The sequence below is a fragment of the Peromyscus leucopus genome, chromosome 2, assembly GCF_004664715.2.
Source record: "Peromyscus leucopus breed LL Stock chromosome 2, UCI_PerLeu_2.1, whole genome shotgun sequence".
Taxonomy (NCBI): Eukaryota; Metazoa; Chordata; class Mammalia; order Rodentia; family Cricetidae; genus Peromyscus; species Peromyscus leucopus.
The window spans coordinates 141843748-141870071 of record NC_051064.1 but is presented as its reverse complement, the minus strand read 5'-3'; the positions used below and the strand labels follow the sequence as shown (position 1 = coordinate 141870071).

General features: G+C 53.1%; 1 protein-coding gene across 1 annotated transcript; it reads left to right on the top strand.

Moving 5' to 3' along the window:
- The first annotated feature begins 439 nt into the window (after nt 1–439).
- Padi4 (peptidyl arginine deiminase 4) lies at nt 440–26324 on the top strand. The gene is given in 18 exon segments (XM_028880653.2): nt 440–556; nt 559–574; nt 5310–5490; nt 7022–7088; nt 9140–9216; nt 10992–11109; nt 12712–12837; nt 14096–14274; nt 14360–14463; nt 14631–14742; nt 15687–15794; nt 19826–19980; nt 21350–21494; nt 21626–21728; nt 23400–23467; nt 23720–23860; nt 25836–25893; nt 25896–26324. Coding segments are annotated over 18 exon segments (2004 nt in total). The 5' UTR covers nt 440–483; the 3' UTR covers nt 26069–26324.

Genomic DNA, 26324 nt, shown 5'->3' with positions numbered 1-26324 from the left:
AGCTGCTTCAGGGATGGGATGGGGGAGGGGACCGGAACAGCGCACATTTCCCAGGCTGTCCTGAGAGCATTCCTCTAACAGCAGAGAGCAGGATCCCCGTGAGCAGACCCCGGAGAGACTCAGCCACACCTGGCGTGACCTCTGGCTTGGCGTCCCCCTGCCTTGCTCACCTGCTTTCCGATGGCTTAAGTGTGCTTTGGCAAGACTCTCCAGTCCTGGGCCGGGCAAGGGTGGTGAAGAGCACAGGCTGTCCCTTCCCCTCCCAGGTTTCAGGGCGCTCGGCTCTTCGATTGCTGCCAAGCCCATGGTGGACACCCACCTGGGGGTCCTGGATGGCCCAGGGTAGGGGAGGCTCTGCAGCCTTCTGGGGCACCTGAGTGGAGAGGGGCTGGGCCTCCGGGGCAGGGCAGGTGCTGACTCACGGCCTCGCCTGGCATTATAAAGGAACCGGCCCAGGGGCTTCCTGCTGCCTGCTGCCCGAGGATGGCCCAGGGCGCGGTGATCCACGTGGACCCCGAGCAGCCCACCCATGCTGTGTGTGTGGTGGGCACCGCGACCCGCTGGATGTCTGTGGGTGAGAGGGGCGGTTCCTGAGCCTGTGGGGGTGGGGCGGGGCGGGGCGGGGCGGGCAATGCCAGCAGGGCCTGGGTGCTGCTGGCTGGCTCAGGCTCTGGGCAAGAGATCTGCTAGGGAGATAAGCCGGGACCCACCACAGCCAGCTCCAGCTCTCTGTGAGGTATAAATACCGCAGCCAGACCCTGCTGCAGGCTGACGGTGTGTGTGTGGGGGGGGGGGCAATGAACGAGGGCCGCTGAGCTTTCCTGCCCGGTGAAATGACTTTGAAGATTAAGAGTGACAATTGCAAACATGTTTGTTAAATACTCCATGGTGCTGTTTGTTAGGTACTCTGAAGTGCTGTTTGTTAGGTACTCTGAAGTGCTGTTTGTTAAGTACTTCACAGTGCTGTTTATTAGATGCTCAGCAGTACTGTTTGTTAGGTACTCTGCACAGTACTGGGCAGATCCCCAACAGTTATTCATTTATCCATTCTTCCATTCCCTTGTTCATTCAACAAATAGAGACTGAGTACCTACTGAGCACCGAGACCTTTGCCAGGTCACACAGGACAGCGGAGGAAGCCTCAGGATAGAGTCCGGTGTCACCTGTCATGTGGGAATTGCTGCAGCTTCCCCCCAGAGCTGTGGCCCCAGTGATGTCCATAAAAGTCTCTGGGACGCCCACGGCCAGAGGCTGGCTGACCCCAGCAGTAGGAAAACACTCGGGTTGGGGGGGGGTTCCCATGTCACCAGTGAGAGGCTGAGGACACAGGCAGACAAAAGTCTGGTGTCATCAACGGACAAGCTGCTTGAGGGTGGGTGCAGAGATGACAGGGGCCAGAGCCAGCTCAGTGTCCTTACCAGGATCCCAGGCTAGCCCTCCCTAGGTCGAGGTCACGGAGCTTCTTTTGTACGCGTCTGTGGTGTGTACATGCTTGTAGACTCAGGTGTGTGGGGGAGTGTGTGGAGGCCAGGATAAACTCAGGAGTTATTCCTCAGGCTCTGTGTTCAGAGGTCAGAGGACAACTTGGAGTCAGTTCTCTCCTATTACCATGTGAGTTCTGGGAACGCAACCCACCTCATCAGGCTGGGCAGCAAGCGCCTTTACCCGCTGAACCGTCTGGCTAATCCTGATTGTGGTTTTCAAATGGGGAGAATTGACATGTGATCAGACAGGGGTGTCGATGCCAATGTAGATGTTTGTCTGTCCCCTGGGAAGAACCAATATAGCCAGTGCAAAGGGCCTGAGGCAGGGGCATGCCCAGTCAGGGAAGAGGGGCAAGAAGACAAGAATGGGAGGGTGCCCTGGGCAGGAGCAGCATTCTGTGTAGCTTGGGCGGGGCATTGGAAGGACTTCTGCTCTTCTCAAGGCTTGTCTTCTGTGGACTGCCGTGGAGGTGTGTTGAGCAATGGAACAATTCCATGTGTGGACTTGGTTAAATCCAATCACTGGTTGCTATGTGAGAACAGACTGCAGGAGGCGAGGGAGGAGAAGGATGTCAGGGTCGGGTCATGGGATGGCCATGGAGAGTGAGGTCGCGCGCTCAGGATTCTGACCATCTTGACAGGCTCTCTCACTACACTGGAGCTCACCAGATAGGCTGGCTGGCCAGTGAGGCCAAGGATCCACCTGTCTTTGCTTCCCCAGACAGGGATTGCAAGTGTTCACCGCTACGCTTAGCTCTTTGTTTGTTTGTTTTGTTTTGAGACAAGGTTTCTCTGTGTAGCCCTGGCTCTCCTGGAACTCTCGCTGTAGACCAGGCTGGCTTCGAACTTATGGAGATCCCTTTGCCTGCCTCTGCCTCCCAAGTGCTGGGATTAAAGGTATGCACCACCATGCCCAGCTACCATGCTTAGCTTTATACGTGGGTTCTGGGGATCAAACTCCGGTCCTTGTGCCTTTCACATGGCCATGACGAGACTCTGATGAAATAATAAATAAAGAAATCATGTTAACTGCTCCAGCAGACAGTGCTGTCCGAGTGAACCCTTACCCCAGGGCTGCTGGCTAAAACAGACACACTGACCTGTGGCCCAGTGAGTCAGGGCACCCAGGCCTAGTGATAGCACCCTGCTCCCTGACCCCACAAGCATGGGAACCAGGTGAGGACACCCTCACTTGTGTTGAGGGGACAAACAGAGCCCCATATGGTTTGAGATGAGTGGTATTGAATGGTGTCCCTGTTTAGGACACTAGAAGGTGTCCACAATGGGACCACAGGCCTGTGCTGGGAGTGAGTGCTGTGGATTAGAGAATAATTACTCGGTGTGTGTGTGTGTGTGTGTGTGTGTGTGTGTGTGTGTGTGTGTGTTCACATGTGTTCTCAGGGAGGGCCAGGCTTCACACATCATGGTGTTCTGTTCTGTTGAGTGAGTAAAAGAAAGTTGAACACAAGAAGGAGGTCTCAATGACACTCAGTCACCTGGGAATTTTTTTGCAGAATGAGAAGGGGAAAGACAGACAGATGGACAGACAGACAGACAGGCAGACAGAAAAGAAAGAGAGAAAGGGACAGAGAGAGGGAGGGAGAAGGAAGGAAGGAAGGAAGGAAGGAAGGAAGGAAGGAAGGAAGGAAGGAAGAAAACATTACAAAAATAAAGCCCTTGGCTGTTCACTCCCCTCTCACCAGGGCAGACCCCCCCCCCAAGCCTTCCCAGCCTTTTCCCACAATCCTCCAGGAAAATCTCTCTCTGCCGTCTTTGCTCACAGCTCTGACCCTGGAGTGTTGTGTGGATTCAAAAGGTGGGGATGAGGAACAGAGAAAGGAGAGAGAATGTTCCAGAAGTCAGGAACTCTGCTCTGTGACCTGCCCTGTGACCTCGTGAAAGAGAAGCTTCCCCCTTCACTGACCTCACTGTGATTGTCTGTCACTCCCTTCCTCCACAAGCACACTGGCTCCCCATTCCCCATGTGTCCTGAGTACTGCTGACCCAAGCGGGTAACTGTTGTTCCCCGTCCCCACCTCCTAGCTTTATCATCTCAGAGTCTCTGGAGAAAGAAACCTGGGCATCGCTCTTCCCTTGTCCGGCAGGTTCTGTTGACTTTGAAATTAAACAATTGCTTCATATAATAATAATAATAATAATAATAATAATAATAATATAGTTTAAAAAAACAGGTTTTCTCAGCCACCAGCTTCATCTGTTCTTTATCGAGCCTAGGTTCTGGGTCCCTCAGCTTCCGCTCTGTTGGGTAACTCAGCAGCTGCCTATCAGTAGCTTCCTGGGTGTGGTTCTTATGCCCGAGGGTGCACAGAGTACCCTGGACACATGAGGAAGCTCAGACCACTGGGCTCCCCGGTCTGCAGCAGCAGGTCTGAGGATCGAGCCTGGGAACCTGTCTTCCTGTTTCCAGGGGAGGTTGAGGCAGCAGCTCCGGGACCCAGGATCACACCTTGGCTATGGCAGGTCTCTGAAGGATGCATACAGGAAAGATGTGTCCCTGCAGATAGTTCTATGCTCACTGCTGCTCACCTGTGCCCTCAGTCCTGGACCGGTAGCGGGGAGTTCTTCAGTGACAGAGTCCCAAGGGGGAGGACAGGAGATGAAAAATGAAGAAGACAGGAAAGTTGAGACCAGATCTCGCCTAAACTGATGGCTTGCGCCGACCAAGTTTGTTAAGAAGTACAGCATCCTCTTTACAGTCAGCAGAAAGCTATCATCCCGTGGGACAAAGTCAGCAGGAAGCTGGTCAGGCAATGTTGTACGAAGGAAACACTTTGTATCTCAAGAGCACCACAGACCAAGCACACGATAGCCCTGGAATGGATAACTCCTGTCTCTTCAAAGGGCAAGAGTTAGGTGCCCACAAACTAAAACCTTAACTCCTTCAAGGCCCGGGCCCCAGAGCTTCTTGCCAAGTCCACCCCTGAGCAAGGACACAGAACTAAAGTTCCCTTTGTCCTTTCATCGGGGCCTCTGAGGAAGCCTTGGGTCAGCCTGGCTCCCATTAACTTTTATAATTTTCATTTTGAGAATTTCATACGGGAGTACTCTGCTGACATCATTCCTCCCCTTCCTCCCCGCCCCAGCCTCCAAGGCGACTCCTGTCCCCTGACCTATGCCCTCTCAAATTCATGTTGCCTTTTAAAGTGTATCTCACCCCTGATCGAGTTGTTTCCTAAGAGGATGTGTCTCAAGAATGTCTATCTGCTCTGCTTCTGGGCGGTGGTGATGCACATTTTTAATCTCAGCACTCAGGAGGCAGAGGCTAGTGGATCTCTGTGAGTTCGAGGCCAGCCTGGTCTACATGTCAACTTCCATGACTGTCTGGGCTGTATAGTGAGACCTTGTCTCAAAAAAGGGAAGGAAAAAAAAGATGATTTGTTCTGCCGCACCTCCGGAAATCTCGTTTTTATTTTGTTTTGGTTGTTGTTGTGGGGTTTTGTTTGGGGGGTATTTTGAGCCATTTCTCCAGCCCGGTATGTGTGATTCTTTATCTGCACACAGCCCTCCACATGCCCACTGCTGAGGGTCCGTGTGAACACACTGCTCTGTGGGTGTATAGGAGAGGCCTTTGATACACACCGTCCTCTGCTGTCTCCGGTTCAGGTGTAAGGCCTCCTCCAATCAGAGGACCCCCTTTCCGTATTTTCATTCCCTCCTGGCTGTCATACCACATTTACTCTCGGGCCAGAGCAAGGCCAGTGTTGGCCGGAAAAGGCGGATTGCCAGGGCCAATATGGCGGTGGGCCGGTGGTGGGCCAGGCCCTCTTACTGCTGGTGTCTCTGCTGGCCTCTGTCCCTCTACAGCTCTGCTCCCAAGGGCTGCACGTCCTTCGGCATCACAGCCCCCCCAGGAGTGGTCGTGGATGTTGTCCACAGTCCCCCAGCCAAGAAGAGCACCACCAGTGCCTCCAAATGGCCTCTGGACCCCGAGCTGGAGGTGACCCTGCAGGTGAAAGCAGCCAGCAGCAGCACGGATGACCAAAAGGTGGATGCGATGACTGGGGTGGGACTGGGGAGCTGCTGGGTGAAGATGGGTGGGGGCTGAGGCCAGGCTGGGATGGGGGCCTGGTGGGTGGGAGATGTCAGCTCCACAGCTGCTGCACAGTGTCTGTCTGCTTCCACGCACAGGGCCTACCCTGGGAGAGCCTCCTTCCCCAGGGCAAGTTCACAGTGACTCCTCCCTCCACCGTGTCCTCACTGATGGCACATCCATCCTTGTCATTCTTGTCCTCATCACTGGGATCAAATACCCGATAAAAACCAGCTTAAGGGAGGCAGGGCTGATTTCGGCTCACAGCTTAGGGGCACGGTCCATCGCGGTAGGAGGGCGCAGGGGCAGGTGCCTGAGTCAGCCGGTCACATGGCATCTGCAGTCAGGAAGCAGGGGGGGATGAGGCTGGTGGCCAGCTTTCTCCTCTCCCCTCCGTTCCGTCGCAGCTCTAGCCCACTACACAGTGCCCCCACACCCAGAGGTGGGTCTCCCAGTTCTAAATGCAGTCAAGTTCACGGTGCAGCTTGCAGGGGCCTATGAAGGCCGGCGTCTGGACCAAGCTCATCCGCTTAGCAGCTGTTTACTGAACACCATCTCATGCAGAAATGAGCCCGGCGCTGGGGTGGAGGGATGCAGTCCTTGCGGGCATTGGGTGACATACAGGTAGACAAACAAGCCGTGGTCTGAAGTCTCTGAAGGTCACAGGCAGGGAGCCACCAGGCACCTTTTGCGCCCCAGTGTTAGTGTCCAGTGGCCGCGACAGTGGGTCAGGACGCCTGCTTGCAGATTTAGAAGATGGGTGTGAGCAGGTGTGGCTCTCTGTGGCTCCCCTCGAGGGTTGCTCTTGGTCTCTCCCAGCTCCTGGCAGATGGCAGCCAGCACTCCCTGAGATGGTCACTCACTGTGGTCACTGATGCCCTCCCCTTCCGTGTGTCCCTCCCCCTACCCACCCACAACCCACCCCCACCTCCTCTTCCACCCCATTCCCTCTCCCCACCCATACATGACCCACCCCTCACCTCCTCCCCCTCACCCCCATCCACCCACACTCCCAGCCTCCCTGATTGGCTGCTGCACAGAGACTTGATACCCTCCAGTGATGCAGATGCCATGGAGGGATGCTGCTTACTGGCTTGCTCAGCCTGCTTTCTTATAGAACCCAGGACCACCAGCCCAAGGATGGCACCACCCACTATGGGCTGGGCCTTCCCCCACCAATCACTAATATAAAAAAATGCCTTACAGTCAGAATTTATGGAGACTTTTTTTTTCAAATGAGGTTCCCTCCTTTCAGGTAACTCTATATTGTGTCAAGTTGACAGCCAATAAACACCTCCTTGAGAAATCTCCCCTCACCCCTTTTCTCAGGCTGAGTGGATTCTTCTATTCTGGACTCCCTTGGGAGCCTTTCTATAGCATTGTTGTTAGCTGAGCTGAGCTGGATTAAGCCCGCACACAGCAGGGCTCAGACTGTGTTTGTTGAATGACTAAGAGAAGTCATGAATGGCCTGTTATTGCCTTATAGGTTCGAATTTCATATTATGGACCAAAGACCTCACCGATCCAAGCCCTGCTCTACCTCACTGGGGTGGGTAAGTGATGACCAGGGTCCCAAAGAGCTGCCAGTGATGCACACCTTTAATCCCACACTTGGAGGCAGAGACAGGCAGGGCTCTGTGAGTTTAAGGCCAGCCAGGACTAAATAGTAAGATCCTGTCTCAAAAAGAAAGAAAGGCAGGGAGGGAGGAAAGGAAGGAAGGAGGGGGGGAGGGAGGGAGGGAGGGAGGGAGGGAGAGAGGGAGGGAGGGAGGGACCATAGCGCTGCCTTCTGTCTCCACACAGCACATCCCTACCCAGCAGGGCATCTTTCCAAGACACAACATGATTAGATCTTACTTTAGAGCAAGCAAAGAAAAATGATCGTGTCTAGCTGTCCATACATCTGGTGGTTCATAAATGCCCCCTTCCCCAAGGAGTGAACACAAAGAAACACAGATGGGGGACTGTGCATGAAGGTAGAGTGTTTGCCTGGGTAGCATGAAGCCCCAGGTTCGATACCTGGTAGTGCATAAACCAGGTGTGGGTGCACATCTGTACTCAGAGCCCATGAGAGGTAGAGGCAGAAGGTCAGAGAGGCTCAAGGTCACCCTCAGCTACGTGCAGCTCTGACAATTAGTCAGTAATGTAAGTGCAGGTGAAGACAGACACCACAGTGAATAACTGACTTCTTGGGCTCGGAAGGAGGTGCCTGAAGTAGTCTATGCTCAAGTCTCTCTAACTTTTTAATGCTTTAGATTTTATATATATACATACGTACACATATATATCAGATAATTCTGTGTTCTCCAAATTCCATTATTATGTTTCATTTTTATCATACTAATAACCCATTTATGCACATGTACTTATATTTCTTTAATATTCATCTTTAAATAGAACCTATTAGTGTGGCTGGAGAGATGTACTGATCCAACAGAGGACCCAATTTTGGGTCCCAGTACCCACATCAGGTGGCTCACAACCACCTGTAACTCCAGCTCCAGAGGATCCAATGCCCTCTCTGGCCTCCATGGGCAACTACACTCATATACCCCTCATCACATACATAATTAAAAATAAAAATAATAAAATATTTTTTAAAGTCCATTGTTAGAATCACAGAGTTCAAGAGCTAGAGGCTAGCCTGGACAACATAGTGAGACCTTGTATCTAAGTTTTTAGAAATTAAATAGATTTTTAAGGAGATTTCAACCTGAACAGCATACTCTTTTTGTTTAAGTGTGTATTAAATGTATTAGTAGCACATGAACTCTCCAAGTGCCATTTCATTGATGAATTTCATTCATGAGTATACATTTGAATAAAATGGGACTTACTCTAATGCCAGGCCCTGTGCTGAGATGTTGCATTTAATTCTTACGATAAACCAGTGAACTTGACCCCATGATCCCATTTCACAGATTAGGAAACTGAGGCTCAAGAGGTGAACACATTTGCTCAAAGAACTACTTACTGAGAGGTGGGGAAGCCCGGGGCCACTGTGACTGTAATGGGATGTCCCTGCACTCATGCATATTAGTGTATCTACTATGGCACAATAATTAAAAGGTCATATTGTCCCTCTCATGTAGGCCATGGGTCCCCATGCCACACCGTGAGGCACACGGGTCTACATTATGGAAGCAACTGTGGTCACATATTCTGATAAAGGGACAGGAATTCACAGACACACCTGTCCCTTGCTTAGACATTTGTACAGGGTAGGTTTGGGGACAGCTTTTTCCCTGACACAGACACACACGTGTAACAAAGAACAGGCAAAGGTAGAGGGTTGAGGCTTGGAGGTGGGGGTGAGTTCTAGAGGACTCAAGGTCATGTGGCAGGGGTGTGGAGGCTTCACTGGGGTGGCTGGGAATTGCTTTGGTGTCACAGTCATGGCTCCCGAGGAAGGCAGAGTGGTCGGAAGACCTGGCTGTGTTCTCTGAATTGTAGTCTGTTTCTTGGGGACAAAAGGGTGGAATGCCTTCCCCTCTGAATAGGAGGAATAGAGAGGCTCCCATCCTTGGGGTCGACCTGTCTGTCAGGGCCAGTTTGAGAGCCTCACGGCTCACACTTACCAACTGTCCCCTCATGCCCATTTCAGAGGTCTCCCTGAGCACAGATGTCACCCGCACTGGCAAAGCTGGCAAAGCGAAGCTGGCCAGGACTAGGAAGGATCAGGTAAGGCTCAAATGTCAGTCAATACAGGCCATGGTGCTCTCCTATCGCGCCCCCTGGCGGTGACGAGCTGAACAGCGGCAGCTCGCCAGCGTCTCATTAACTTGCAAGGGCAATCCTCACCAGGAAAATCACTGGTCACCTTTTGGCTTAGGCATATTCCATCTCTTTACAAGATTATATTTACAACCGATTTTGGGTTCAGAAATGGTGTTAGCCTACAAGCTGGAATCTCTAGCCACCCAGGGCCTCAGCTGTGGCTCAGAAATGCTCCCCAGACGTTAATGACTGACGGATGAGTTCCCCGTGGAGCTGCGTACAGGGCTGAGTGGTGGAGAGTGATGGGGAAAGAAAGAGACAAGAGTGGAGGGAAAGAGATGTGAGGTATGGCAGGGAGTGTATGCTGCAGAGAGATGGTTGGCCGGGGTAATGAAGGAGACTACTGTTGACCCAGGGTCTGTGGGCAAATTCCAGAGTGCCCTTGGGACTTCAGAACTGCCTGCGTGACTTTGTGTTGGTGGCCAGTATACACTTTGGCAGCCTTCCAATGATGGACCATGAGGTCCATCAATAGTGGGGGCAGGGGAAGAGTGTGGCTTAGAGTGTGCCTAGCATTGCAATTTATCCAATAGTGCATAATCTATCCTATTATATAGATCTATCTCTACAGGCGTGGCCACCTAGAGTTAGTTCATCACTGGGCAGATGGTGCCCAGCACCGAGAGTGGCATTCACGTCGGGGAAAAGTGGTTTGTGTTGTCACGTGAGAGCAGCTGTGTGGTGGAGAATCTTGACAGTCTTATGTATTTGAATCCATTTGTTAACCAACATTATTTATTTGTTTGTTTGTTTGTTTGTTTGTTTTTACTTTTTCAAGACACAGTTACCCTGTGTAGCTTTGGCTGTCCTGGAACTTGCTCTGTAGCCCAGGCTAGCCTCAAACTCACAGAGATCCGCCTGCCTCTGCCTTCTGAGTGCTGGGATTAAAGGCATGCGCCGCCGCCGCCGCCGCCGCCGCCGCCGCCGCCGCCGCCGCCACCACCACCAGGCTAAGCCAACACTTTTAAAGAGACTTTTAAAGTATATTTTACTATCAGGCTTCTTTTTAAAAAATAGATAACTTGAGGCTGGAGATGTGGCTTAGTTGGTAGAATACTTGCCTAGCATGCACAAAGTCCTGGGTTTGATGCCCAGCACCACACAGACTGGGTGTGAAGGCACAGGCCAGTAATCTCAGCTCTCAGAGGTGGGCACAGGAGGATTAGAAATTGAACTTAGAGTAGATGCTGTCTTTAACAAACAAACACACAAGCATCGATGAATCACATTCAGATTTGGTTATATTTGGAACCATCAAAAATTCACTCTGGATGAGATGGCTCAGAGGTTAAGAGCACTGATTGCTCTTCCAGAGGTCCTGAGTTCAATTCCCAGCACCCATATGGTGGCTCACGACCATCTGTAATGAGATCTGGCACCCTCTTCTGTATACATAATGAATAAATAAATCTTTAAAAAAAAAATTCACTTTTGCAGGGTGGCATCAAAACTACACAGAGAAACCCTGTCTCAAAAAACAAAAAACAAAACAAAACCAAAACAAACAAACAAACAAACAAACAAACAAAAAAACCCCACTCTTTGGGTCCACAAATTGCTGGATGACAGAAACAGACAGAGTAGGAGAGAGAGAAAAAAAAAAAGTCACTCGCCTCCCAGGGGCTGATGGGATTTGAGAGAGTTTCTGACCATGTCTTTTGCCCTCCTGATATTCCCAGAACATCTGGACCTGGGGCCCACGTGGCCACGGTGCTATCCTGTTGGTAAACTGTGACAAAGAGAACCCCACGTCCTCCAGAATGGACTTTGAGGATGACAAGGTCTTGGATAACAAAGGTAAAGAACAAAGGCTGTGGCCATCTTGGGGACAAAGGTCGTGGCAGGTCCCAGGACAAGGCCTTTACTCGTCAACAAGGCTCATTTGCCTGCGTGGTTTTGTAGCCCCTGAATTTGGGCTTAGTGAAAGCATGCTTGTGGTAGCATGTCCACATTACAGAGGAAAGAATGGAAAAGTGTCCCAGGAGAGTAAGGGAGCCGCTAAAGTCGCACAGCAGTCAGAAAAGACCAGCGTGGGCTCCTGAGCCCCAAGAGGCTCTGCTTTCCATGCTTGGCTCCTGTCCAGCCCACACATCTGGGCTTGGCTCAGACATGGGGCTTAAATTAAATAAAAAAAAAGGAATGCTAGTTCCCAGATATTGCACAAGACCCCGGTGCAACCGGGGAAACTGAGGCATAGAGAACTTCAGCACACAGCTTTCTAAGTCACACAGCTACTCAGTGGCAGTCAGTATTTGAGGCCCAGGCAATCTGACTCCTTGGCGGGTTTAAAAGGTTCAAGGATGGTGGTGGGCACAGTAGGGTCTCAGTGGGTGCTCATCCATGACACCAGGGTAGGCCAGGGATGGAGGGGGAGACAAATCACCCGCCTTCCCTGAGGGGGTGGGTGCTAAAGAGCTACAACTGATGGACCAGGGCTATGGCTTGCCTGGAGGTCATTGTGGGAACAACTGTGTGTCTAAAGTGTGCTGCTGGCCAGGGCTGACACCAGGGACATCCTTGAAGGATGCTCATTAACCATGACCTTGTGGGCACTCCCAGGGCTCCAGACAACAAAAGCTCTTGATGCATCGCCTCATATTTACACTCCCCACCCTTCGGTATTCTCTCTGTCCCTGTTTACTGATAGAGAAACTGAGGCACACTAAGAGTGAAGGATTTCTCCAAGCTGACCCAAATCCAGGTGGAGCCCACATCCTGGCCTCCTTCACTGTGGCCCGGCCATCAGCAGTGACCACTTGGCATTTCCCCATCACCCCAATACACAAATCTGTGCTGCCCACCACCACGTAGCACCCCTCGAATTGGAGTGCTGGGCTCACGGCAAGAAACGAAACGGACATAGGCCCTGTTGCTCTGAGTTTCTATCCTCAGCTCCCTTTTTGGAGACACCCACAGATAAGCATCATATATATGCTGAGGAGAACGGAGCCAGAGGCTGGCAAGATGGCCTCGTGGGTAGGGGCGCTTGCTACCAAGTCTGATGACCTGAGTTCAATACCTGGGTCCAGCGTGGTCGATGAAAAGCGCTGACTGCTACAAGTTGTCCTCTGTCCTCCACACACGTACCCCAGCTTGTTCAACCTCTCCCTCCCACGCCCACACATAATAAATAAGTAAATGTGGGCTGGGACTGCGGGGGCAGAGTTCGCGCCTTGCATACATAAGACTCCAAGTTCAGTCCACAGTGCTGTGAAACAAAAGCAAACATTAAGTAAATGTAATAAAAATGAGCAAAAAGAACACTGTTTTTGAAAAAAGAAAAGAAAACCAGGTTCCTTTGCGGCAGAGTGTGGGAGAGTGTGGCTTTATAGGAAGCATTGGAGGGAGACATGGGTCCTGGGGACATAGCAGTCTCGGACCACATGCTTCTTGTTTCAGATCTGCAAGACATGTCCCCAATGACCCTAAGCACGAAGACTCCCAAAGACTTCTTTGCCAGATATCGGCTGGTGCTGCACGTGGCCAAGGCCCAGATGAGCAAAGTGAGGGTGTTCCGGGCCACACGTGAGTGAGTCGGCCAGGCCCTTCCCTGGCCATCCCTGACGCTGCGCCCCCATGTTCCGTTCCTGCCCCCACCGGATGGGGCACCGCCCGCTCCCACTCCCCTTTGGCAAGTAGCTCCCACGCATCTATGGTGTGCTTGGGTCTGAGCGCCAGGCACGGGCCTCTGTCCTCTGCCTGCAGATGAGGTGACTTGAGGGAAGGTCAATAGATGGATGCTGCGTCCCAGCTGGGAACAAGGACTTCCTCCAGTGAGCGTTCACCTCTTTCCTCTCTTTCCCTCTCTTCTCTTTCTTTTTTTCTTCCCCCTTTCCCACTCTCTTATTTCTTTCTTCTGCTCTTTCCTAGCTCCTCTCTCTCCTCCTCTCCCCTTTCCTCCTCTCCCCCCCCCCCCCCACACTTGCGCTCAGACATCAGTAGCTTTGCGGTCTCTCACGCCTGCTAACCAGGCAGCGGCAGCCTCAGTTCTGAGCGCTGGGCTCACAACCATGAACATGACCGAGTCTTTGCCCCATGTCACTTTCATCCTAGTGGGTGACAGGTCAGATATTTAGGAACAGCAGTGTGCAGAGTGGAGCTGGGGCCAGAGAGAGAGAGAGGACAGTCAGAGGAGAGACTTCAGGTGCTCTCCGGAAGGGCATCCCAGACAGAAGGACAGCAGGCCCCGAGGTGGGATGCTCCTGTGCATTTGAGAAATGCAGGGGAGCCAGAGCGGCCATTGTGGAGTGAGTAGAGGCCCAAGGGGAGGGGCATGCACTGATGTCTCTGCTCTCCCAGGGATAGTGAACAGTAGAGGGCTTTCCAAGGCTCGACATGCTCCCACTCCCTTCCAGCCTAGGCAAACTAACTAATCAAGCTGATGGACTGATGGCTAACTTTGTGCCTCCATCTAGGCATCGTCACCCACAGGAAGCCCCCCCCACTTTCCTCTACCATTGGGGTCTGTGATATGTAATGGTCCTTGTTCCTCCATAGTCGCCCAGGAGACGGTGGAGTGTGCTTGGGGATAAAAGAACGTATGAGTAAATGATTGAGTGAATGAATGGTGAGAGTTAGGATGGCCTTGGTGCCTGTCGTGCCCGTCCTGGACCCCCTCTAGTCAGGGAAACAAGGTCCCAACTGGAGCTTTGATATTTTCCCCCTAAACACCTCCAGGAGCCCTTGGGTAGTGACACACAGGGACCCTGGGCATCAGCACCGAGGAGAGGAAATCAGAGGCGCAGAGGCATGCTAGGGCTAAGCGTCCTTTGCCTCTGTCTAGGAGGCAAACTGCCGTCCAGGTACAAGATGGTCCTGGGACCAACGCAGTTCTCGCACCGCCTGGAGCTGCCAGGCGGCCAGCACAGCACGGACTTCTACGTGGAGGGTCTTGCTTTCCCTGACGCCGACTTCCAGGGGCTCGTTCCCCTCACTGTCTCCCTGCTGGACAAATCTAACCCAGTAGGCCTCAGCCTAAGGGCGGGTGGGGGAGGGGGAGCATGTGGACCCTGCTTGACATGACGTCCTTCTCATCTCTCCCCTGCAGGATCTCCCAGAGACCCTGGTGTTCCAAGACAGTGTGACGTTTCGTGTGGCCCCCTGGATCATGACCCCCAACACTCAGCCCCCCCAGGAGGTATACGTGTGCAGGTGAAGCTCTAGGGCGGGCGGGGTCTGGGTGCTATGTTTGCGGGGAATGGAAATTCAAGCTCCCTGCCCTCAGACGTTGGAAGACACAATTTGCTCAGGACCCTGGAGAGAGGGACATATTGTTATTATAATCACTCCTCTGTGGTCATGAGGGCTGATGTTCGTAGATTTTCTGAAAACGAAGACTTCCTAAAGTCATTGACTGCTCTGACCAAGAAAGCCAAGTGTAAACTGACTGTGTGCCCCCAGGAGGAGAATTTGGATGACCAGTGGATGCAGGTACGTGACCCGGTCCACCTAAGCCAAGGGACAGCCTAGAGCTTGGGGGCCATCCTTCCTGGGATGAACTGGGAGGAAGGAGCCTCAGAAGGTCCTCACAGCAGGGGGCTCAAGCTGAGAGTTCATCTGACATAGACTGTGAGCCACTGTGCCCCCCCCCATCTCCATGCCCATCCCCTGACTCTCACCTGGTGCCTTTTGCCCACCTCCCCTCAGACGTTTCCCTTCTCCTCACCCATATCCCAGTCATGCTCATCAAAGGCCAGCAGGAAGGCTGTCCCTCCGTGTATGCGGTCCCTCCAGTGGCACTGCGTCCCTCTTCCTGTCTGATAAGTTCCGCCCTTGTCATCCCACCTCTGTGACGTAGGCTGATCCCTCCGGAAGCTGCAGACAGGTCCCCATCTTTCACCCGAAGGAAAGGAAATAGCCAAGGTTTCCATCCTGGAACTTGTCGTAGTGACTGTCCTCCGCACCTTGCCCAGCTGCCTGCTGGAGGGGCAAGGTCCTCACCAGACTCATCTCTGAGAACTTGGACACCCACCCACAGTGCCGGCTGAGCCTCCTGCCTGCCCCTGTGAGGTCCAGAAGGCTGCTCTCACCTGGGCTCAGTCAACGGCCTTCCCACTGAAGCCTCTACCTAGCCCAGCCATACTGGGAGTCCTCTGGGTCCCCCAGCATTCCCTCAGTACCCCTAGTCATCCCAACACTGGATGTTCACTGTCCTCAAGGACAAGGCTTAATCACCCATCCCAGCCATAGCCCAGGGTCCCCCACAGAGTCAGGGCCTCTGTCCTATTCATTTTCCCAGCAGGCTGTGCAGGACACAGGAGACATGCTTGGGGCTCAAGTATCCCACAGAGTTTGTTCTTGATGATAATGGTTAGCAGGTGGGGTGAGTCCACACCACATCAGGCACATACAGCGACCTCTCTGCACCCCTCCAGGATGAAATGGAGATTGGCTACATCCAGGCTCCCCACAAGACGCTGCCTGTGGTCTTTGACTCCCCGAGGGACAGAGGCCTGAAGGACTTCCCCATCAAAAGAGTCATGGTAGGAACCCTGTAGGCCTGTCCAAGACCTAGCCACCCAGTGCCCCTGGCCTTGAGGCCCCTCCCTCCTCAACCAGGCCACCCCTTGCCCCTGAGCAGCCTGGTCCCCAAAGCCGAATTCCTGCTCCAGCAAGAATCAATGGGTGGTGCTGGCTCTTTCAGCTATTAACCCTGATAAGATCTGGTTTCTCAGAGCCTCATCATGCATGAGCTCAGCTGATCCTTGGAATAACCTTGTGAGGGGCATCCTGGGCTACCTAAGAGTGTTCTTGCCACAAGGCGGGAGTTCCATCTCCTGGGTGTGGTTTGTCCTTAGGGGGCTCAACTGGGGCTGTGTTGGGACTTCAGGATCAGCCAGGTTTTATCAGCCACACGCAACACATTTTGGGAGAGGGAAGTGACATGTTGGTGAGTCACACTGGCCTGGCCTGGCAGATGCAGGCCAGCTCAGCACAGGTCATCACTATCATAAATAAAAATAATAGTGTGTTTCCTGAGCCCACGTGCTTCCGGCCATGGTGCTGAGCTCTCCACGGGCTGACTCATTTCATGTGACAACCAACGATAGGGATGCTGTCAATGGGCCCATTCCACAGAGGTAGAAAGGCTCTGTGTGAAGACATCAGGCCTCCCATGCTGCCTCTCTGCTCTCCCAGAAGACCCCAGCCTTCACTTGGCCTAGAACCCCCAGACAAAGGAGAGACAAGGTTTGCAGCCAGGAGTCATTTTGCACTCCAGGGAGAGGGGCAGGAGCCCGCCCATGCCAGAGGCATGGAAGGAAGGAAATGTCCATCTCATCAACGGTTTCTTTTGCTCCTTCCTGGCACACCCTAGGCCTGAGACCGAGCTGTAGCTGGGCTCTCTGTGTGGGCTGATGATGGAGGCAAGTTCAGCCCCTTTGGAGGTGGGAGCACCAGCCTACTGTGGCTAGGACTTTGTCCCCCCCATACCTCCCCACACACATACACACACATACACACACACATACACACATATACACACACAGACACACACACATACACACACCACATATACACATATACACACACACACAGACACACACACAGACACATACACATACACACACATATACACATACACACACAGACACACACACACACACACACACACACACACACACACACACACACACACACACTGGTTCCCATCCTGCCTGCAGTGGCTATATCCTACCACTTTGATAACCCAAAGACCAGCCTCCCTGTTACAAGCTAGACCTCCAGCATCTGACGACACAGACAGACCCTGAGCATGGGAGTGTCCCCTCCGCCTCATCGAGCCTTGGGTGAAAGGAAGCTGCAGCAGGCCCTTGGCTGGGTACAGCACAACACCCTCACCTGACTCTTCCGTGTGAAAAGAACCAGAGTAACAGGGAAACTGTTGCCAGGTTCCCCGCGAGTGTCATCGTGGACCAGTCTCCCTGTCCCTTCCCTGCCTCCAGCCTGCCAGGTTCACCCAGGGCCTTGGCACATGCCACATACCATTCCCTTTGCCAGAATGCACCTCCCTAGTCTGCCGCTAGGTGACCCTCAGCCTTCAGGTCTCGGCGTCAGGGTCCTACCCAGGAGGGCCTCTCCTGATGCTGTCAAGGCCACCCCATTGTCACAGATTGCTTCTGCTGCTGTGATAAAACTTTCTGACCAAAAGCAACTTGGGGAGGAAAGGGCTTACTTGGTTTACACTGATACAGAGGTCATGGAGAGGCGCTGCTTAGTGGCTTGCTCCCCATGGCTTGCTTAGCCTGCCTTCTAACAGCACCCAGGACCACCAGCCCAGGGGTGGTATTGCCTACACTGGGCTGGGCCCTTCCACGTCAATCATTAATCAAGAAAATGCCCCACAGACATGCCCACAGGCCAATCTGATGGAGACATCGCAATTGAGGTTCCTACTCTCCAGACGATCGATCTTGCGTCAAGTTGGAAAAAAAACCTAACCAGCTCTTTGTGCCAGACACCCCCTCTCCCCCAGCCCGTTCCTCCTGCCCCACGGTGTTTTGCTGCATTATCTCCACCACGGTCATTTAGTTCTCATGTGCCTGGCCAGGGTGTGGGGCCGCTCTGCTACTGCTGTGCATGGACAGTGGCGTGTGCCCTGCCGCTACTGCAGGTGGGCGGCTGGCGTGTTACCTGCATGGTGCTGGTCTTTCTCTAAGATGTTGGGAAATTTCACATTGCCAGGCATGGTTCGTCCACACACTCAGTACTAGGGAGGCAGAATCTGAGGTTATTCTGGGCTGTACAGAAAGACCTTGTCTTTAATATATATAAATATATATGAGTAAAAAAGGAAAGAGAAGACTGGGAAAGCCGCTCTCCCTACGGCTGCTCTTTTTGGTTGTTTTTTGTTTTGTTTTACTTTCAGATGGTATCTTGCTATGTAGCCCTGACTGGCCTGGAACTGGCTTATGTAGACCAGGCTGGCCTGGAACTCATAGAGAACCACCTGCCTCTGCCTCCCAAGTGCTGGGATAAAAGCCGTTCGCCACCACATTGGGGCTCTTTCCATCTTAAGAGAGCATTTTCTGCTCTTGTAGAGGACCCAGGTTCGGTTCTCAGCACACACATAATGACTCATAACCCCCTGTAATTCCAGTTCTAGGAGATCTGACGCCCTTTGCTTTCCCCTGTGGGCTCTAGCACACACGTGTGGCACATATAAACTCATGCACACACATATACACACATAAAAATAATGGATACACAAATAAGTAAATTTAAAAAAAAGAAATAAAATATAAACAAAACACTGCTGTTAAAGCTAGGTCAATGCTGTGGACAGCAAAGTCACGAGCTGCTTGCCTCTGTGGCGCCGTCAGTTTAGAACCTGAGAAATGGGGGACCTGTGTACATTTTTAAGTCAGGGAGGGTGTGTCCTGCTTTACGTTATAAAGAGATTAGACTCAGGGGCAGGGCAGAGTGGGAAGGACCAGGATTGATGAGGGGCAGTGACTGCCCTGTGGGAAGTGGTCACACTCGGAGTAGCTCTACAAGACCAGGCCAGCAGGATTTTCTGGCCGTCGGCAGAGAGACAGGACAAAGGTGGCCTCCAGGCTGTCCCGTGGGAAGAGAGGCCCGTGGGAAGGTGACAGGTTGCTGAGATGAGGACTCCTGGCTCTCCTGGCGGGACAAGTGGGAAGCCAGGCAGGTGCCAACACCTATCTGACCTGTGGTGTCCCGTGTCCGGGGGAGCAGAGGTGACTGGAGCTGTGATGTGGGTGGTGGGCTCAGCTCACAGATGGGATTCCATGGGACGGCAAAGCCACCTGGCCAGCCGCTGGCACCAGGAAATGAAGGAGGCCCAGCTGGGCACAGCTGCCCTCCCCCACAGGAAGGCAGAGAAGGGCCACAATGGAGAGGACAGGACCAGACCTCTACAGGCAGTGGCATCCAGCACAAGACTTTTCTCTTTCGGCCCTTCCCTTGGGCCTCTGTGACAGACGTGAGGCCGCACTTTGACTCCATCCTCAAGTGACTTGAGGCCTTTAGAACTGTGGGAGGATAAACCAGAGTTACATTAAGCCACTTCCTGGTGGTGATTTGCCACAGCACCCACAGAGCTCACACATGGGGGTAACAGGTGTGACCTCTGGTGAAGACTCACCTGGGGATGTCACAGATGCTCTGTAAAGCCCATTCCAGGCCAGGGTCAGGATGGGGACAGACTGTGGACCGAGTGCTGGCTACAGGGTGGCTTGGATTCCTGGCCCTCCTCAAACTGGCTGAAGGAGTCCCTATCACCACTCATTTCCCTGTTCGCAGCCCGTGAAGAGAGAGCAGAAAGAACGCGTTGAGATTCTGTTCTGCGCACTGCGCTGCAGACCCAACAAGCTCTGTCTCTTTCAAGGGTCACTGACTCGATCCAGCATCCCTTCCACACGGCACGGTCATGAGCTTCCTCTCTGGCAGCCACAGAATTCTATCCTGTGACCAAATCAGCCTTAAACCCGCAGCCACCATTTCCACCCAGGGACAATTGCCTCTGATTTCTCATTGTATCCTTCCATCTCAGGGTCCAAATTTTGGCTATGTGACCCGAGGGCCCTATGCAGCAGAGGTCACAGGGCTGGATGCCTTTGGGAACCTGGAGGTGAGTCCCCCAGTCACTGTCAGGGGGAAGGAATACCCACTGGGCAGGATTCTAATCGGGAACAGTGGTTACTCCAGGTAAGGAGTGGGAGACGGGTGGCCATGTCCTGGGTGCTGGGGCAGGGGACAGTGACAAAAGCCGCAGTGGAGCCTCCCTCACTTCTCCAGGCCTAGGAGGTCAGCAGACATTGAGAGGAATTCACATGTAGGGCGAGGAACCTCCAGAGCCTGCCTCTGCCCACTTACATGCAGTGACTGTTTACTGAGCATCTACTATGTGCCAGGAGCTGGGGGTGGGACAATAAGTGTGACAGACAAGTGCCAAGAGGAAAGGATCAGGTAAGACAGAGCACAGAAGAGGTGTCCTGGCCTAGGAAGGAGCATGTACAAAGGTCCCGAGGCAGCAATGGAGGGGGGGGGGGGGAACAAATTGGAAAAGGAAAAAGAAAAGGCTGACTCATGTAAGAAAGCCTCACAGGGAAGATTGGTCTCAGGGAAGGGATGTTCCTGAGTCCACACAATAGACAAGAATTGGCCACATGATCTGACCTGCTCCAAAGCCCATGCTTCTCCATCACAAGGACACTAGACTGAGTCAGCGAGCAATGTTTTCTGTGGTTTGACACTGATCCTATGTACCTCAGTGGCTGTGCCTCAGTTTCCCCCCAAGGAAGCTGCAGTAGCAAAGCCTAAATTGTTCAGATGTCAGCGCCATAATAGCAGCAGCCCAGGCTCCGTGGTCCCTTCTGTAGGTGGGAGGAGCTTTGAGTCCTCTGCCAGTCCACCGACTCTGGACATCTCCCATGGCCACGGCCATTTCGTGAATTTTTCCAGGCAGGGTCCCAACAACTGACCAAAGTAATGGCTTTTCTAAGACCCGATTTGGGGGTGTACTGGGCTTACACTGAGCATGCGAGGGGTTACTCACAGGTGGGTGGGTGACCATGAAGCTTCAGTGGAGTCTCACCCCAGCATGCATGACTCCCCCGCCACTGCATCCATGGACCTCCTCCCCCATTATAGTCAACCTTCCTAATGCTGTGCCCCTTGAATACAGTTCCTCGCGTTGTGGTGACCCCCCAACTATAAAATCACTTCTATTGCAACTTGATAACTGTAATTTTGCTGTTGTGATGAATCGTAAACATCTGTGTTTTCTGATGGTCTTAGGCGACCCCTGTGAGGGGGTCGCGGCCCACATGTTGAGGACTACTGCTCTAGTACCTCTTGAGAGCACATGGCACTATATCGTTAGGGCAGAATCACATACAGCTGGAAGGGGTGTAGGCAGGCACTGGAGTCTCACAGCAGGGTCCAATGGCCGTTTCCACTCCCCCCTTCTCTGAGGGAAGGTCAGCAGACCGGATCTCAGGGCCACTTGTGAGTAGTCACTGTGTCTTTTGATGATGTTGGTGGCCGTCCTAACTTCTCATCCCTGTGAGGACAGCAGCGAGAGCCGGGACATGCACCAGGCCCTGCAGGACTTCCTGTGCGCCCAGCAGGTGCAGGCCCCTGTGAGACTCTTCTCTGACTGGCTCTTCGTGGGTCACATCGATGAGTTCTTGAGTTTCGTCCCAGCACCCGACAGGCAGGTGCGTAGCCCTTCTGCATGTAGCCAGCCCTCCCTCTCTGGGACAGAAAGGTGACCGAGGATGTCACACCCCCTCCTGGGAACCCCAGGTCGGGGGCAAAGCCGCCCTCTGACCCCAGTGTTTCCCAGCAGGGTTTTCGGCTGCTGATGTCCAGCCCTAGAGCCTGCTACCAGCTGTTTCAGGAGCAGCAGAGTCAGGGCCATGGTGAGGCACCGCTGTTTGAAGGGATCAAGAGTAAGTTGACCGTGGTTGTCTATAGTCTCCACTGCTCCACGAGATCCTAAGGGTTAACAGAGATTTGTGTACCTACTGGGGGGGGGGCACTATGCTCAGCGCTGCCCCCAAGTTCCAAGTGAGCTACTAAGCAACAGGTATTTGGGGATGCCAGAGTCTGTCCGGCTCAGGGAAGGCTTCCTGGAGGGCATGAGCAGGGGTTAGTGCATGGATGGAAGGGGCCGTGAGGTGACCAGAAGGAAAATTTGTAGACAGGGAACTGAGAAGGCTCAGGGGCGGCAGAGAGAGAGAGAGCTGAGTGATGTTGTGGGATGGAATGTTTTCAGTAAACTCAACAGGCGGGCGTCAGAGGCTAAGGATCCTCTGGGGCTCGAGAGTTTTCTCTAAGTACGTTTGAGTGTGTTAGACAGAGCGGAGCAAACCAGCCCCACTCCCTTTTCTCACTTGGTTTCCTTGCCTTGCCTCTCTGTGTGGCTGGGAATGAAGTTCAGGGTCTCGTGCATGCCAGGGAAGTGCTCCGTCACTGAGCCTGCCCACCCCAGTCTCCTCCCTTCCTAACAGCCTCTGGATCTGGGGTTGGGGATGTAGCTCAGAGGATAGAACACTTGCCAAGCATCAACCCCATTCTGTCCTCGGCACCCATAAACCAGATATGGAGGTGCACACCTATAATCCCAGCACTTGGGAAGCTGAGGACCAGGGTCATCCTTGGCTACACAGCAAATTTGAGGCTAGCCTGAGCTACATGAGAAGCTGTCTCAAAAATAAATATAGGGACTGGAGAGAATGCTCCGCAGTTAAAAGCACTTGTTATTCTTGCAGAGGACCTGAGTTTGATTCCCAGTTCTCACATGATGGCTCCCAACTATCTGTAACTCCAGTTCCAAGGGATCTGTCACCCTCTTCTGGCTTGCCTGGGCATCAAACACTTGTGGTGCACAAATATATATATATAACAAATTGTAAAATATAATAAATATTGATAGGCTCTGAGACCAAGGGTTAAAGCTTTGGAATTGGAAAAGCGCAGACCACCAGGACCCCGCACATTTCTCCAATTCTGACCCAGCCCTGAGTCAGGGGTCCAATCACACTGTGTCGCTCCCAAGTGGACCTGAGGCCCCCAAACAGCCTTCCTCAAGCAGCCCAGTGCCACCTCCCGGGGACACTGACATGGCAGCCTCATTTACTGGTGCCGGGGCTACCGCAGCTGGTACTGCTGGATCGGAGGCTGGCGCTGGAGTGCAGTTCGTTGGCTCGATTGGTTGACTCTGCCAGGGTGGCTCCTGTCTCTCAAGCAGCAGCTTGTCTTCTGGGCCACTTTGGGCTTTGCCCTGTCTGAGGCTGTGGGCTCTTCTGCTCGATGGCTGCCTTCCTCTTCTGTGTCATATGAGGTGCCGTGGGGTCACCCGGCCGTCCTTGCTCCTTTGGCTCTGTGCCAATCCTGGTGCCTGAGTGTCCTAAGTTTTACCTTTAAAGACATTTCTGGAACCCCTCCTCCAAAACAAACTGGATCCCCTTGAGACGGGTATGCTGTGGGGAGCAAGCGCATCTTGAATCAGAACATCCCCACTAAAAAGATGGGGGCACTGGGTGTAGCTCTGCCCCTCACTGGAGGGTAGCCTGCCTCTCAAGTTGGGTCCATCTTTTCTCTCTCTTCCTCCTTGACAGGAAAAAAACAGACGATCAATGACATTTTGTCCAGCAAGAAACTGAGAGACCAGAATGCCTATGTGGAGGTACTCAGCCCAGCTGTCCTGGAGTCGCTGCATGGGATGGGGTAGGGTGGGGTGAGGTGGGGTGGAGGCCTCCAGGGCTGCTCACTATGCATTGGCTTGGCTACTGGCCCAGGGTCTGAAGCCCAGGAACAGGCAGAGAGTGGGAGGGAGAGCATGTGAGGTTCCTGGGAGCCCGCACCCTGGATCTTAACCATCCCTGCCCTTGTTCCACACTTCCTCCTCCCCAATGCATCCCCTTGGTCTCCCCACCAGAGCTGTATTGACTGGAACCGGGTGGTACTGAAGCGGGAGCTAGGCCTCGTGGAGGGCGACATCATTGATATCCCGCAGCTCTTCAGGCTCGTGGGGAACTCAGGAGGGAACCCAAAGGCCGAGGCCTTCTTCCCAAACATGGTAAGGAGGTGACAGCCACCACCCAACTTCACCTCACTTAAATGGCTTAAACCTCAATGTGCAACCAGGAGAGACCTAAAGTGGGCCGAAGGCGGGGGCAGACGGTCTTCCTTCACCCTTTGAGGCTCCCGCAGCCCTCACAGTCCCCAGAGCCTCTTCTGAGCCTTGCAGCAAGTCAGGAGTGAGTTCTCTCATTGCTTTGCTCTCCAGAGGCAGTTCAGAGAGGTTAGGTCTCTAGCGCAAAAACACACAGCGGGTAAGAGATGGCAGAGCCCGGGTCTGGCTTCAAACCCGGCTCTACCCTGCTGCCTCCTGGCTTCCATACAGGGGTCAGGGACTGGCAGACATGGGCCATAGACAAAGTGTTGAGGGGTGGCATTCATTGCCAGGAGGGAAGCCCATGGGGGGCAGGGCACCGGAAGAAGTGGTGGCAGCCCCTCCCTCAGGGCGGGGCCAGATTTGACATTTCAGAGCACGGACACATTTGTCACTTAACTGTGACCCTAAGTGCATCTTCCCACCTTCCACGGACTTTTTACCAGCCTTCTCCAAAGAAAGCCCCCAGGCCGGGAGGAGACCTACCTAGCTGTAGGGCTGGGGTTCAGTTCAGGAAGGAGCCAGTGATGTTTATCAGCGTGGTCCTTTTCTAATAGGGCTCCCCAGGGATCTGGGGTTCCATTGAGGTGTCTCCTCCACATGTTGAGCGACTGCAGAAGACTCTGTTTAGTGGGTGAATCTGTTCCCCTCTCTCCCTGAGGCCCATGCATCATAGTTCACTGTGGTCCAGCTTCTCAGTGAGCTTAAACAGCATGAGACATTTTTACCAATAGAAGGCTTGTTCCAAGAAAGTGGGCGTGGGGCACGTGCTGGAGAGCAAGCTCAGAGCCGGCTGCTCTTCCAGAGGTCATGAGTTCAAGTCCCAGCATGGCGCCCTCTTCTGGTATGCAGGAATACATACACAGAACACTATATACACAATAAATAAATACATCTAAAAAAAAAAAAATCAAGAAGAAAACACAGTGTTAAAGTGTGCCCAGCACGTGAGAGGTGGAGGGAGGCAGGAGAGTCAGAAGTTCAGAGTCAGCCTCGGCAACATAGTATACATGGGCTACATGAGACCCTGTAGTCTCCAAAAAGAGATGTATGGGCTGGGAGTCAGGAGCAGTTGCTACTCTTCTAGAGGACTCAGGTTCGATTCCTAGCACTCATGTGGGGTGACCCCCTCCAACTGCCCATAACTCCAGCTCTAGAGGATCTGATGCTGTCTTCTAGATTCCTTTGGGCACCTGGGCACACTGGGCAGACACAGACAACATGAGAAAACATAAACTTAAGGGGGCAGGGGATGGACAGATGGCTTGGTGGCCAAGGACACTTGCTGTGCAATCATGAGAACCAAAACTCAGACCCCAGGTGACAAGCTGGCTGTCACCCACACGCCTGTAATTCTCGCTCTGAGGGAGGTAGAGACAGAAAAGTATCTGGGGCTCGTTGGCTTCCAGCCTAGCTGGGAAAACAGGATCTCCAGGTTCAGGGAGAGACCTTGCCTCAAAGGAACACAGGGGAGAGTGATAGAGGAGGACACAAGAAGCCCTCCTTGGCCTTCTGTGTGCACTGCCACACACACACACACACACACACACACACACACACACACACACGTAAATGAAAGGGGTATAAGAAGCACAGGCCTGGGGCTGGAAAGATGACTCAGTGGTTAAGAGCATTGGCTGCTCTTCCAGAGGACCTGGGTTCGATTCCAAGCACCCACGTGGCAGCTCGCAACTGCCTATAACTCCAGTTTCAACGGATCCAACACCCTCACACAGATACATGTAGGCAAAACATTAATGCTTGTAAAAAAAAAATAAATTTTAAAAAACTTTTTAAAAAGCACAGGCCTAGTTCACTAGACCTGTGGGTCCCACACGAGCTGCTGTCTCCTCTGATCTGGGCCCCCACTTTCTCACAGGTGAACATGCTGGTGCTGGGCAAGCACCTGGGCATCCCCAAGCCCTTCGGGCCCCTCATCATGGACGCTGCTGCCTGGAGGAGAAGGTGCGCTCCCTGCTGGAGCCGCTGGGTCTGCACTGTACCTTCATCGATGACTTCTATGCCTACCACATGTACCATGGAGAGGTTCACTGCGGCACCAACGTCCGCAGGAAGCCCTTCACCTTCAAGTGGTGGCACATGGTGCCCTGAGCCCCTGCCTGTGGCAGCCTCCTTCGAAGACTGCCCTGGCCGGAGGTTGCTGGCCCCCCTGCAGTGAAGTGCAGCAGGAGATCTGGGACGTTCGGGATCCCCCAGGAGTGGGTGGCCACCCCTCCTGCCGTGGCTTGCTTCACCCATGTCTGGCTCTTCTTCCATCTTCTGCATGTCCTAAATTGGTCCTTGCATAGCAAACTCAGTTCTTCGAAGAGATGCTGCAATAAAGATGTGGTTTTGTGTCTTAGTCTTA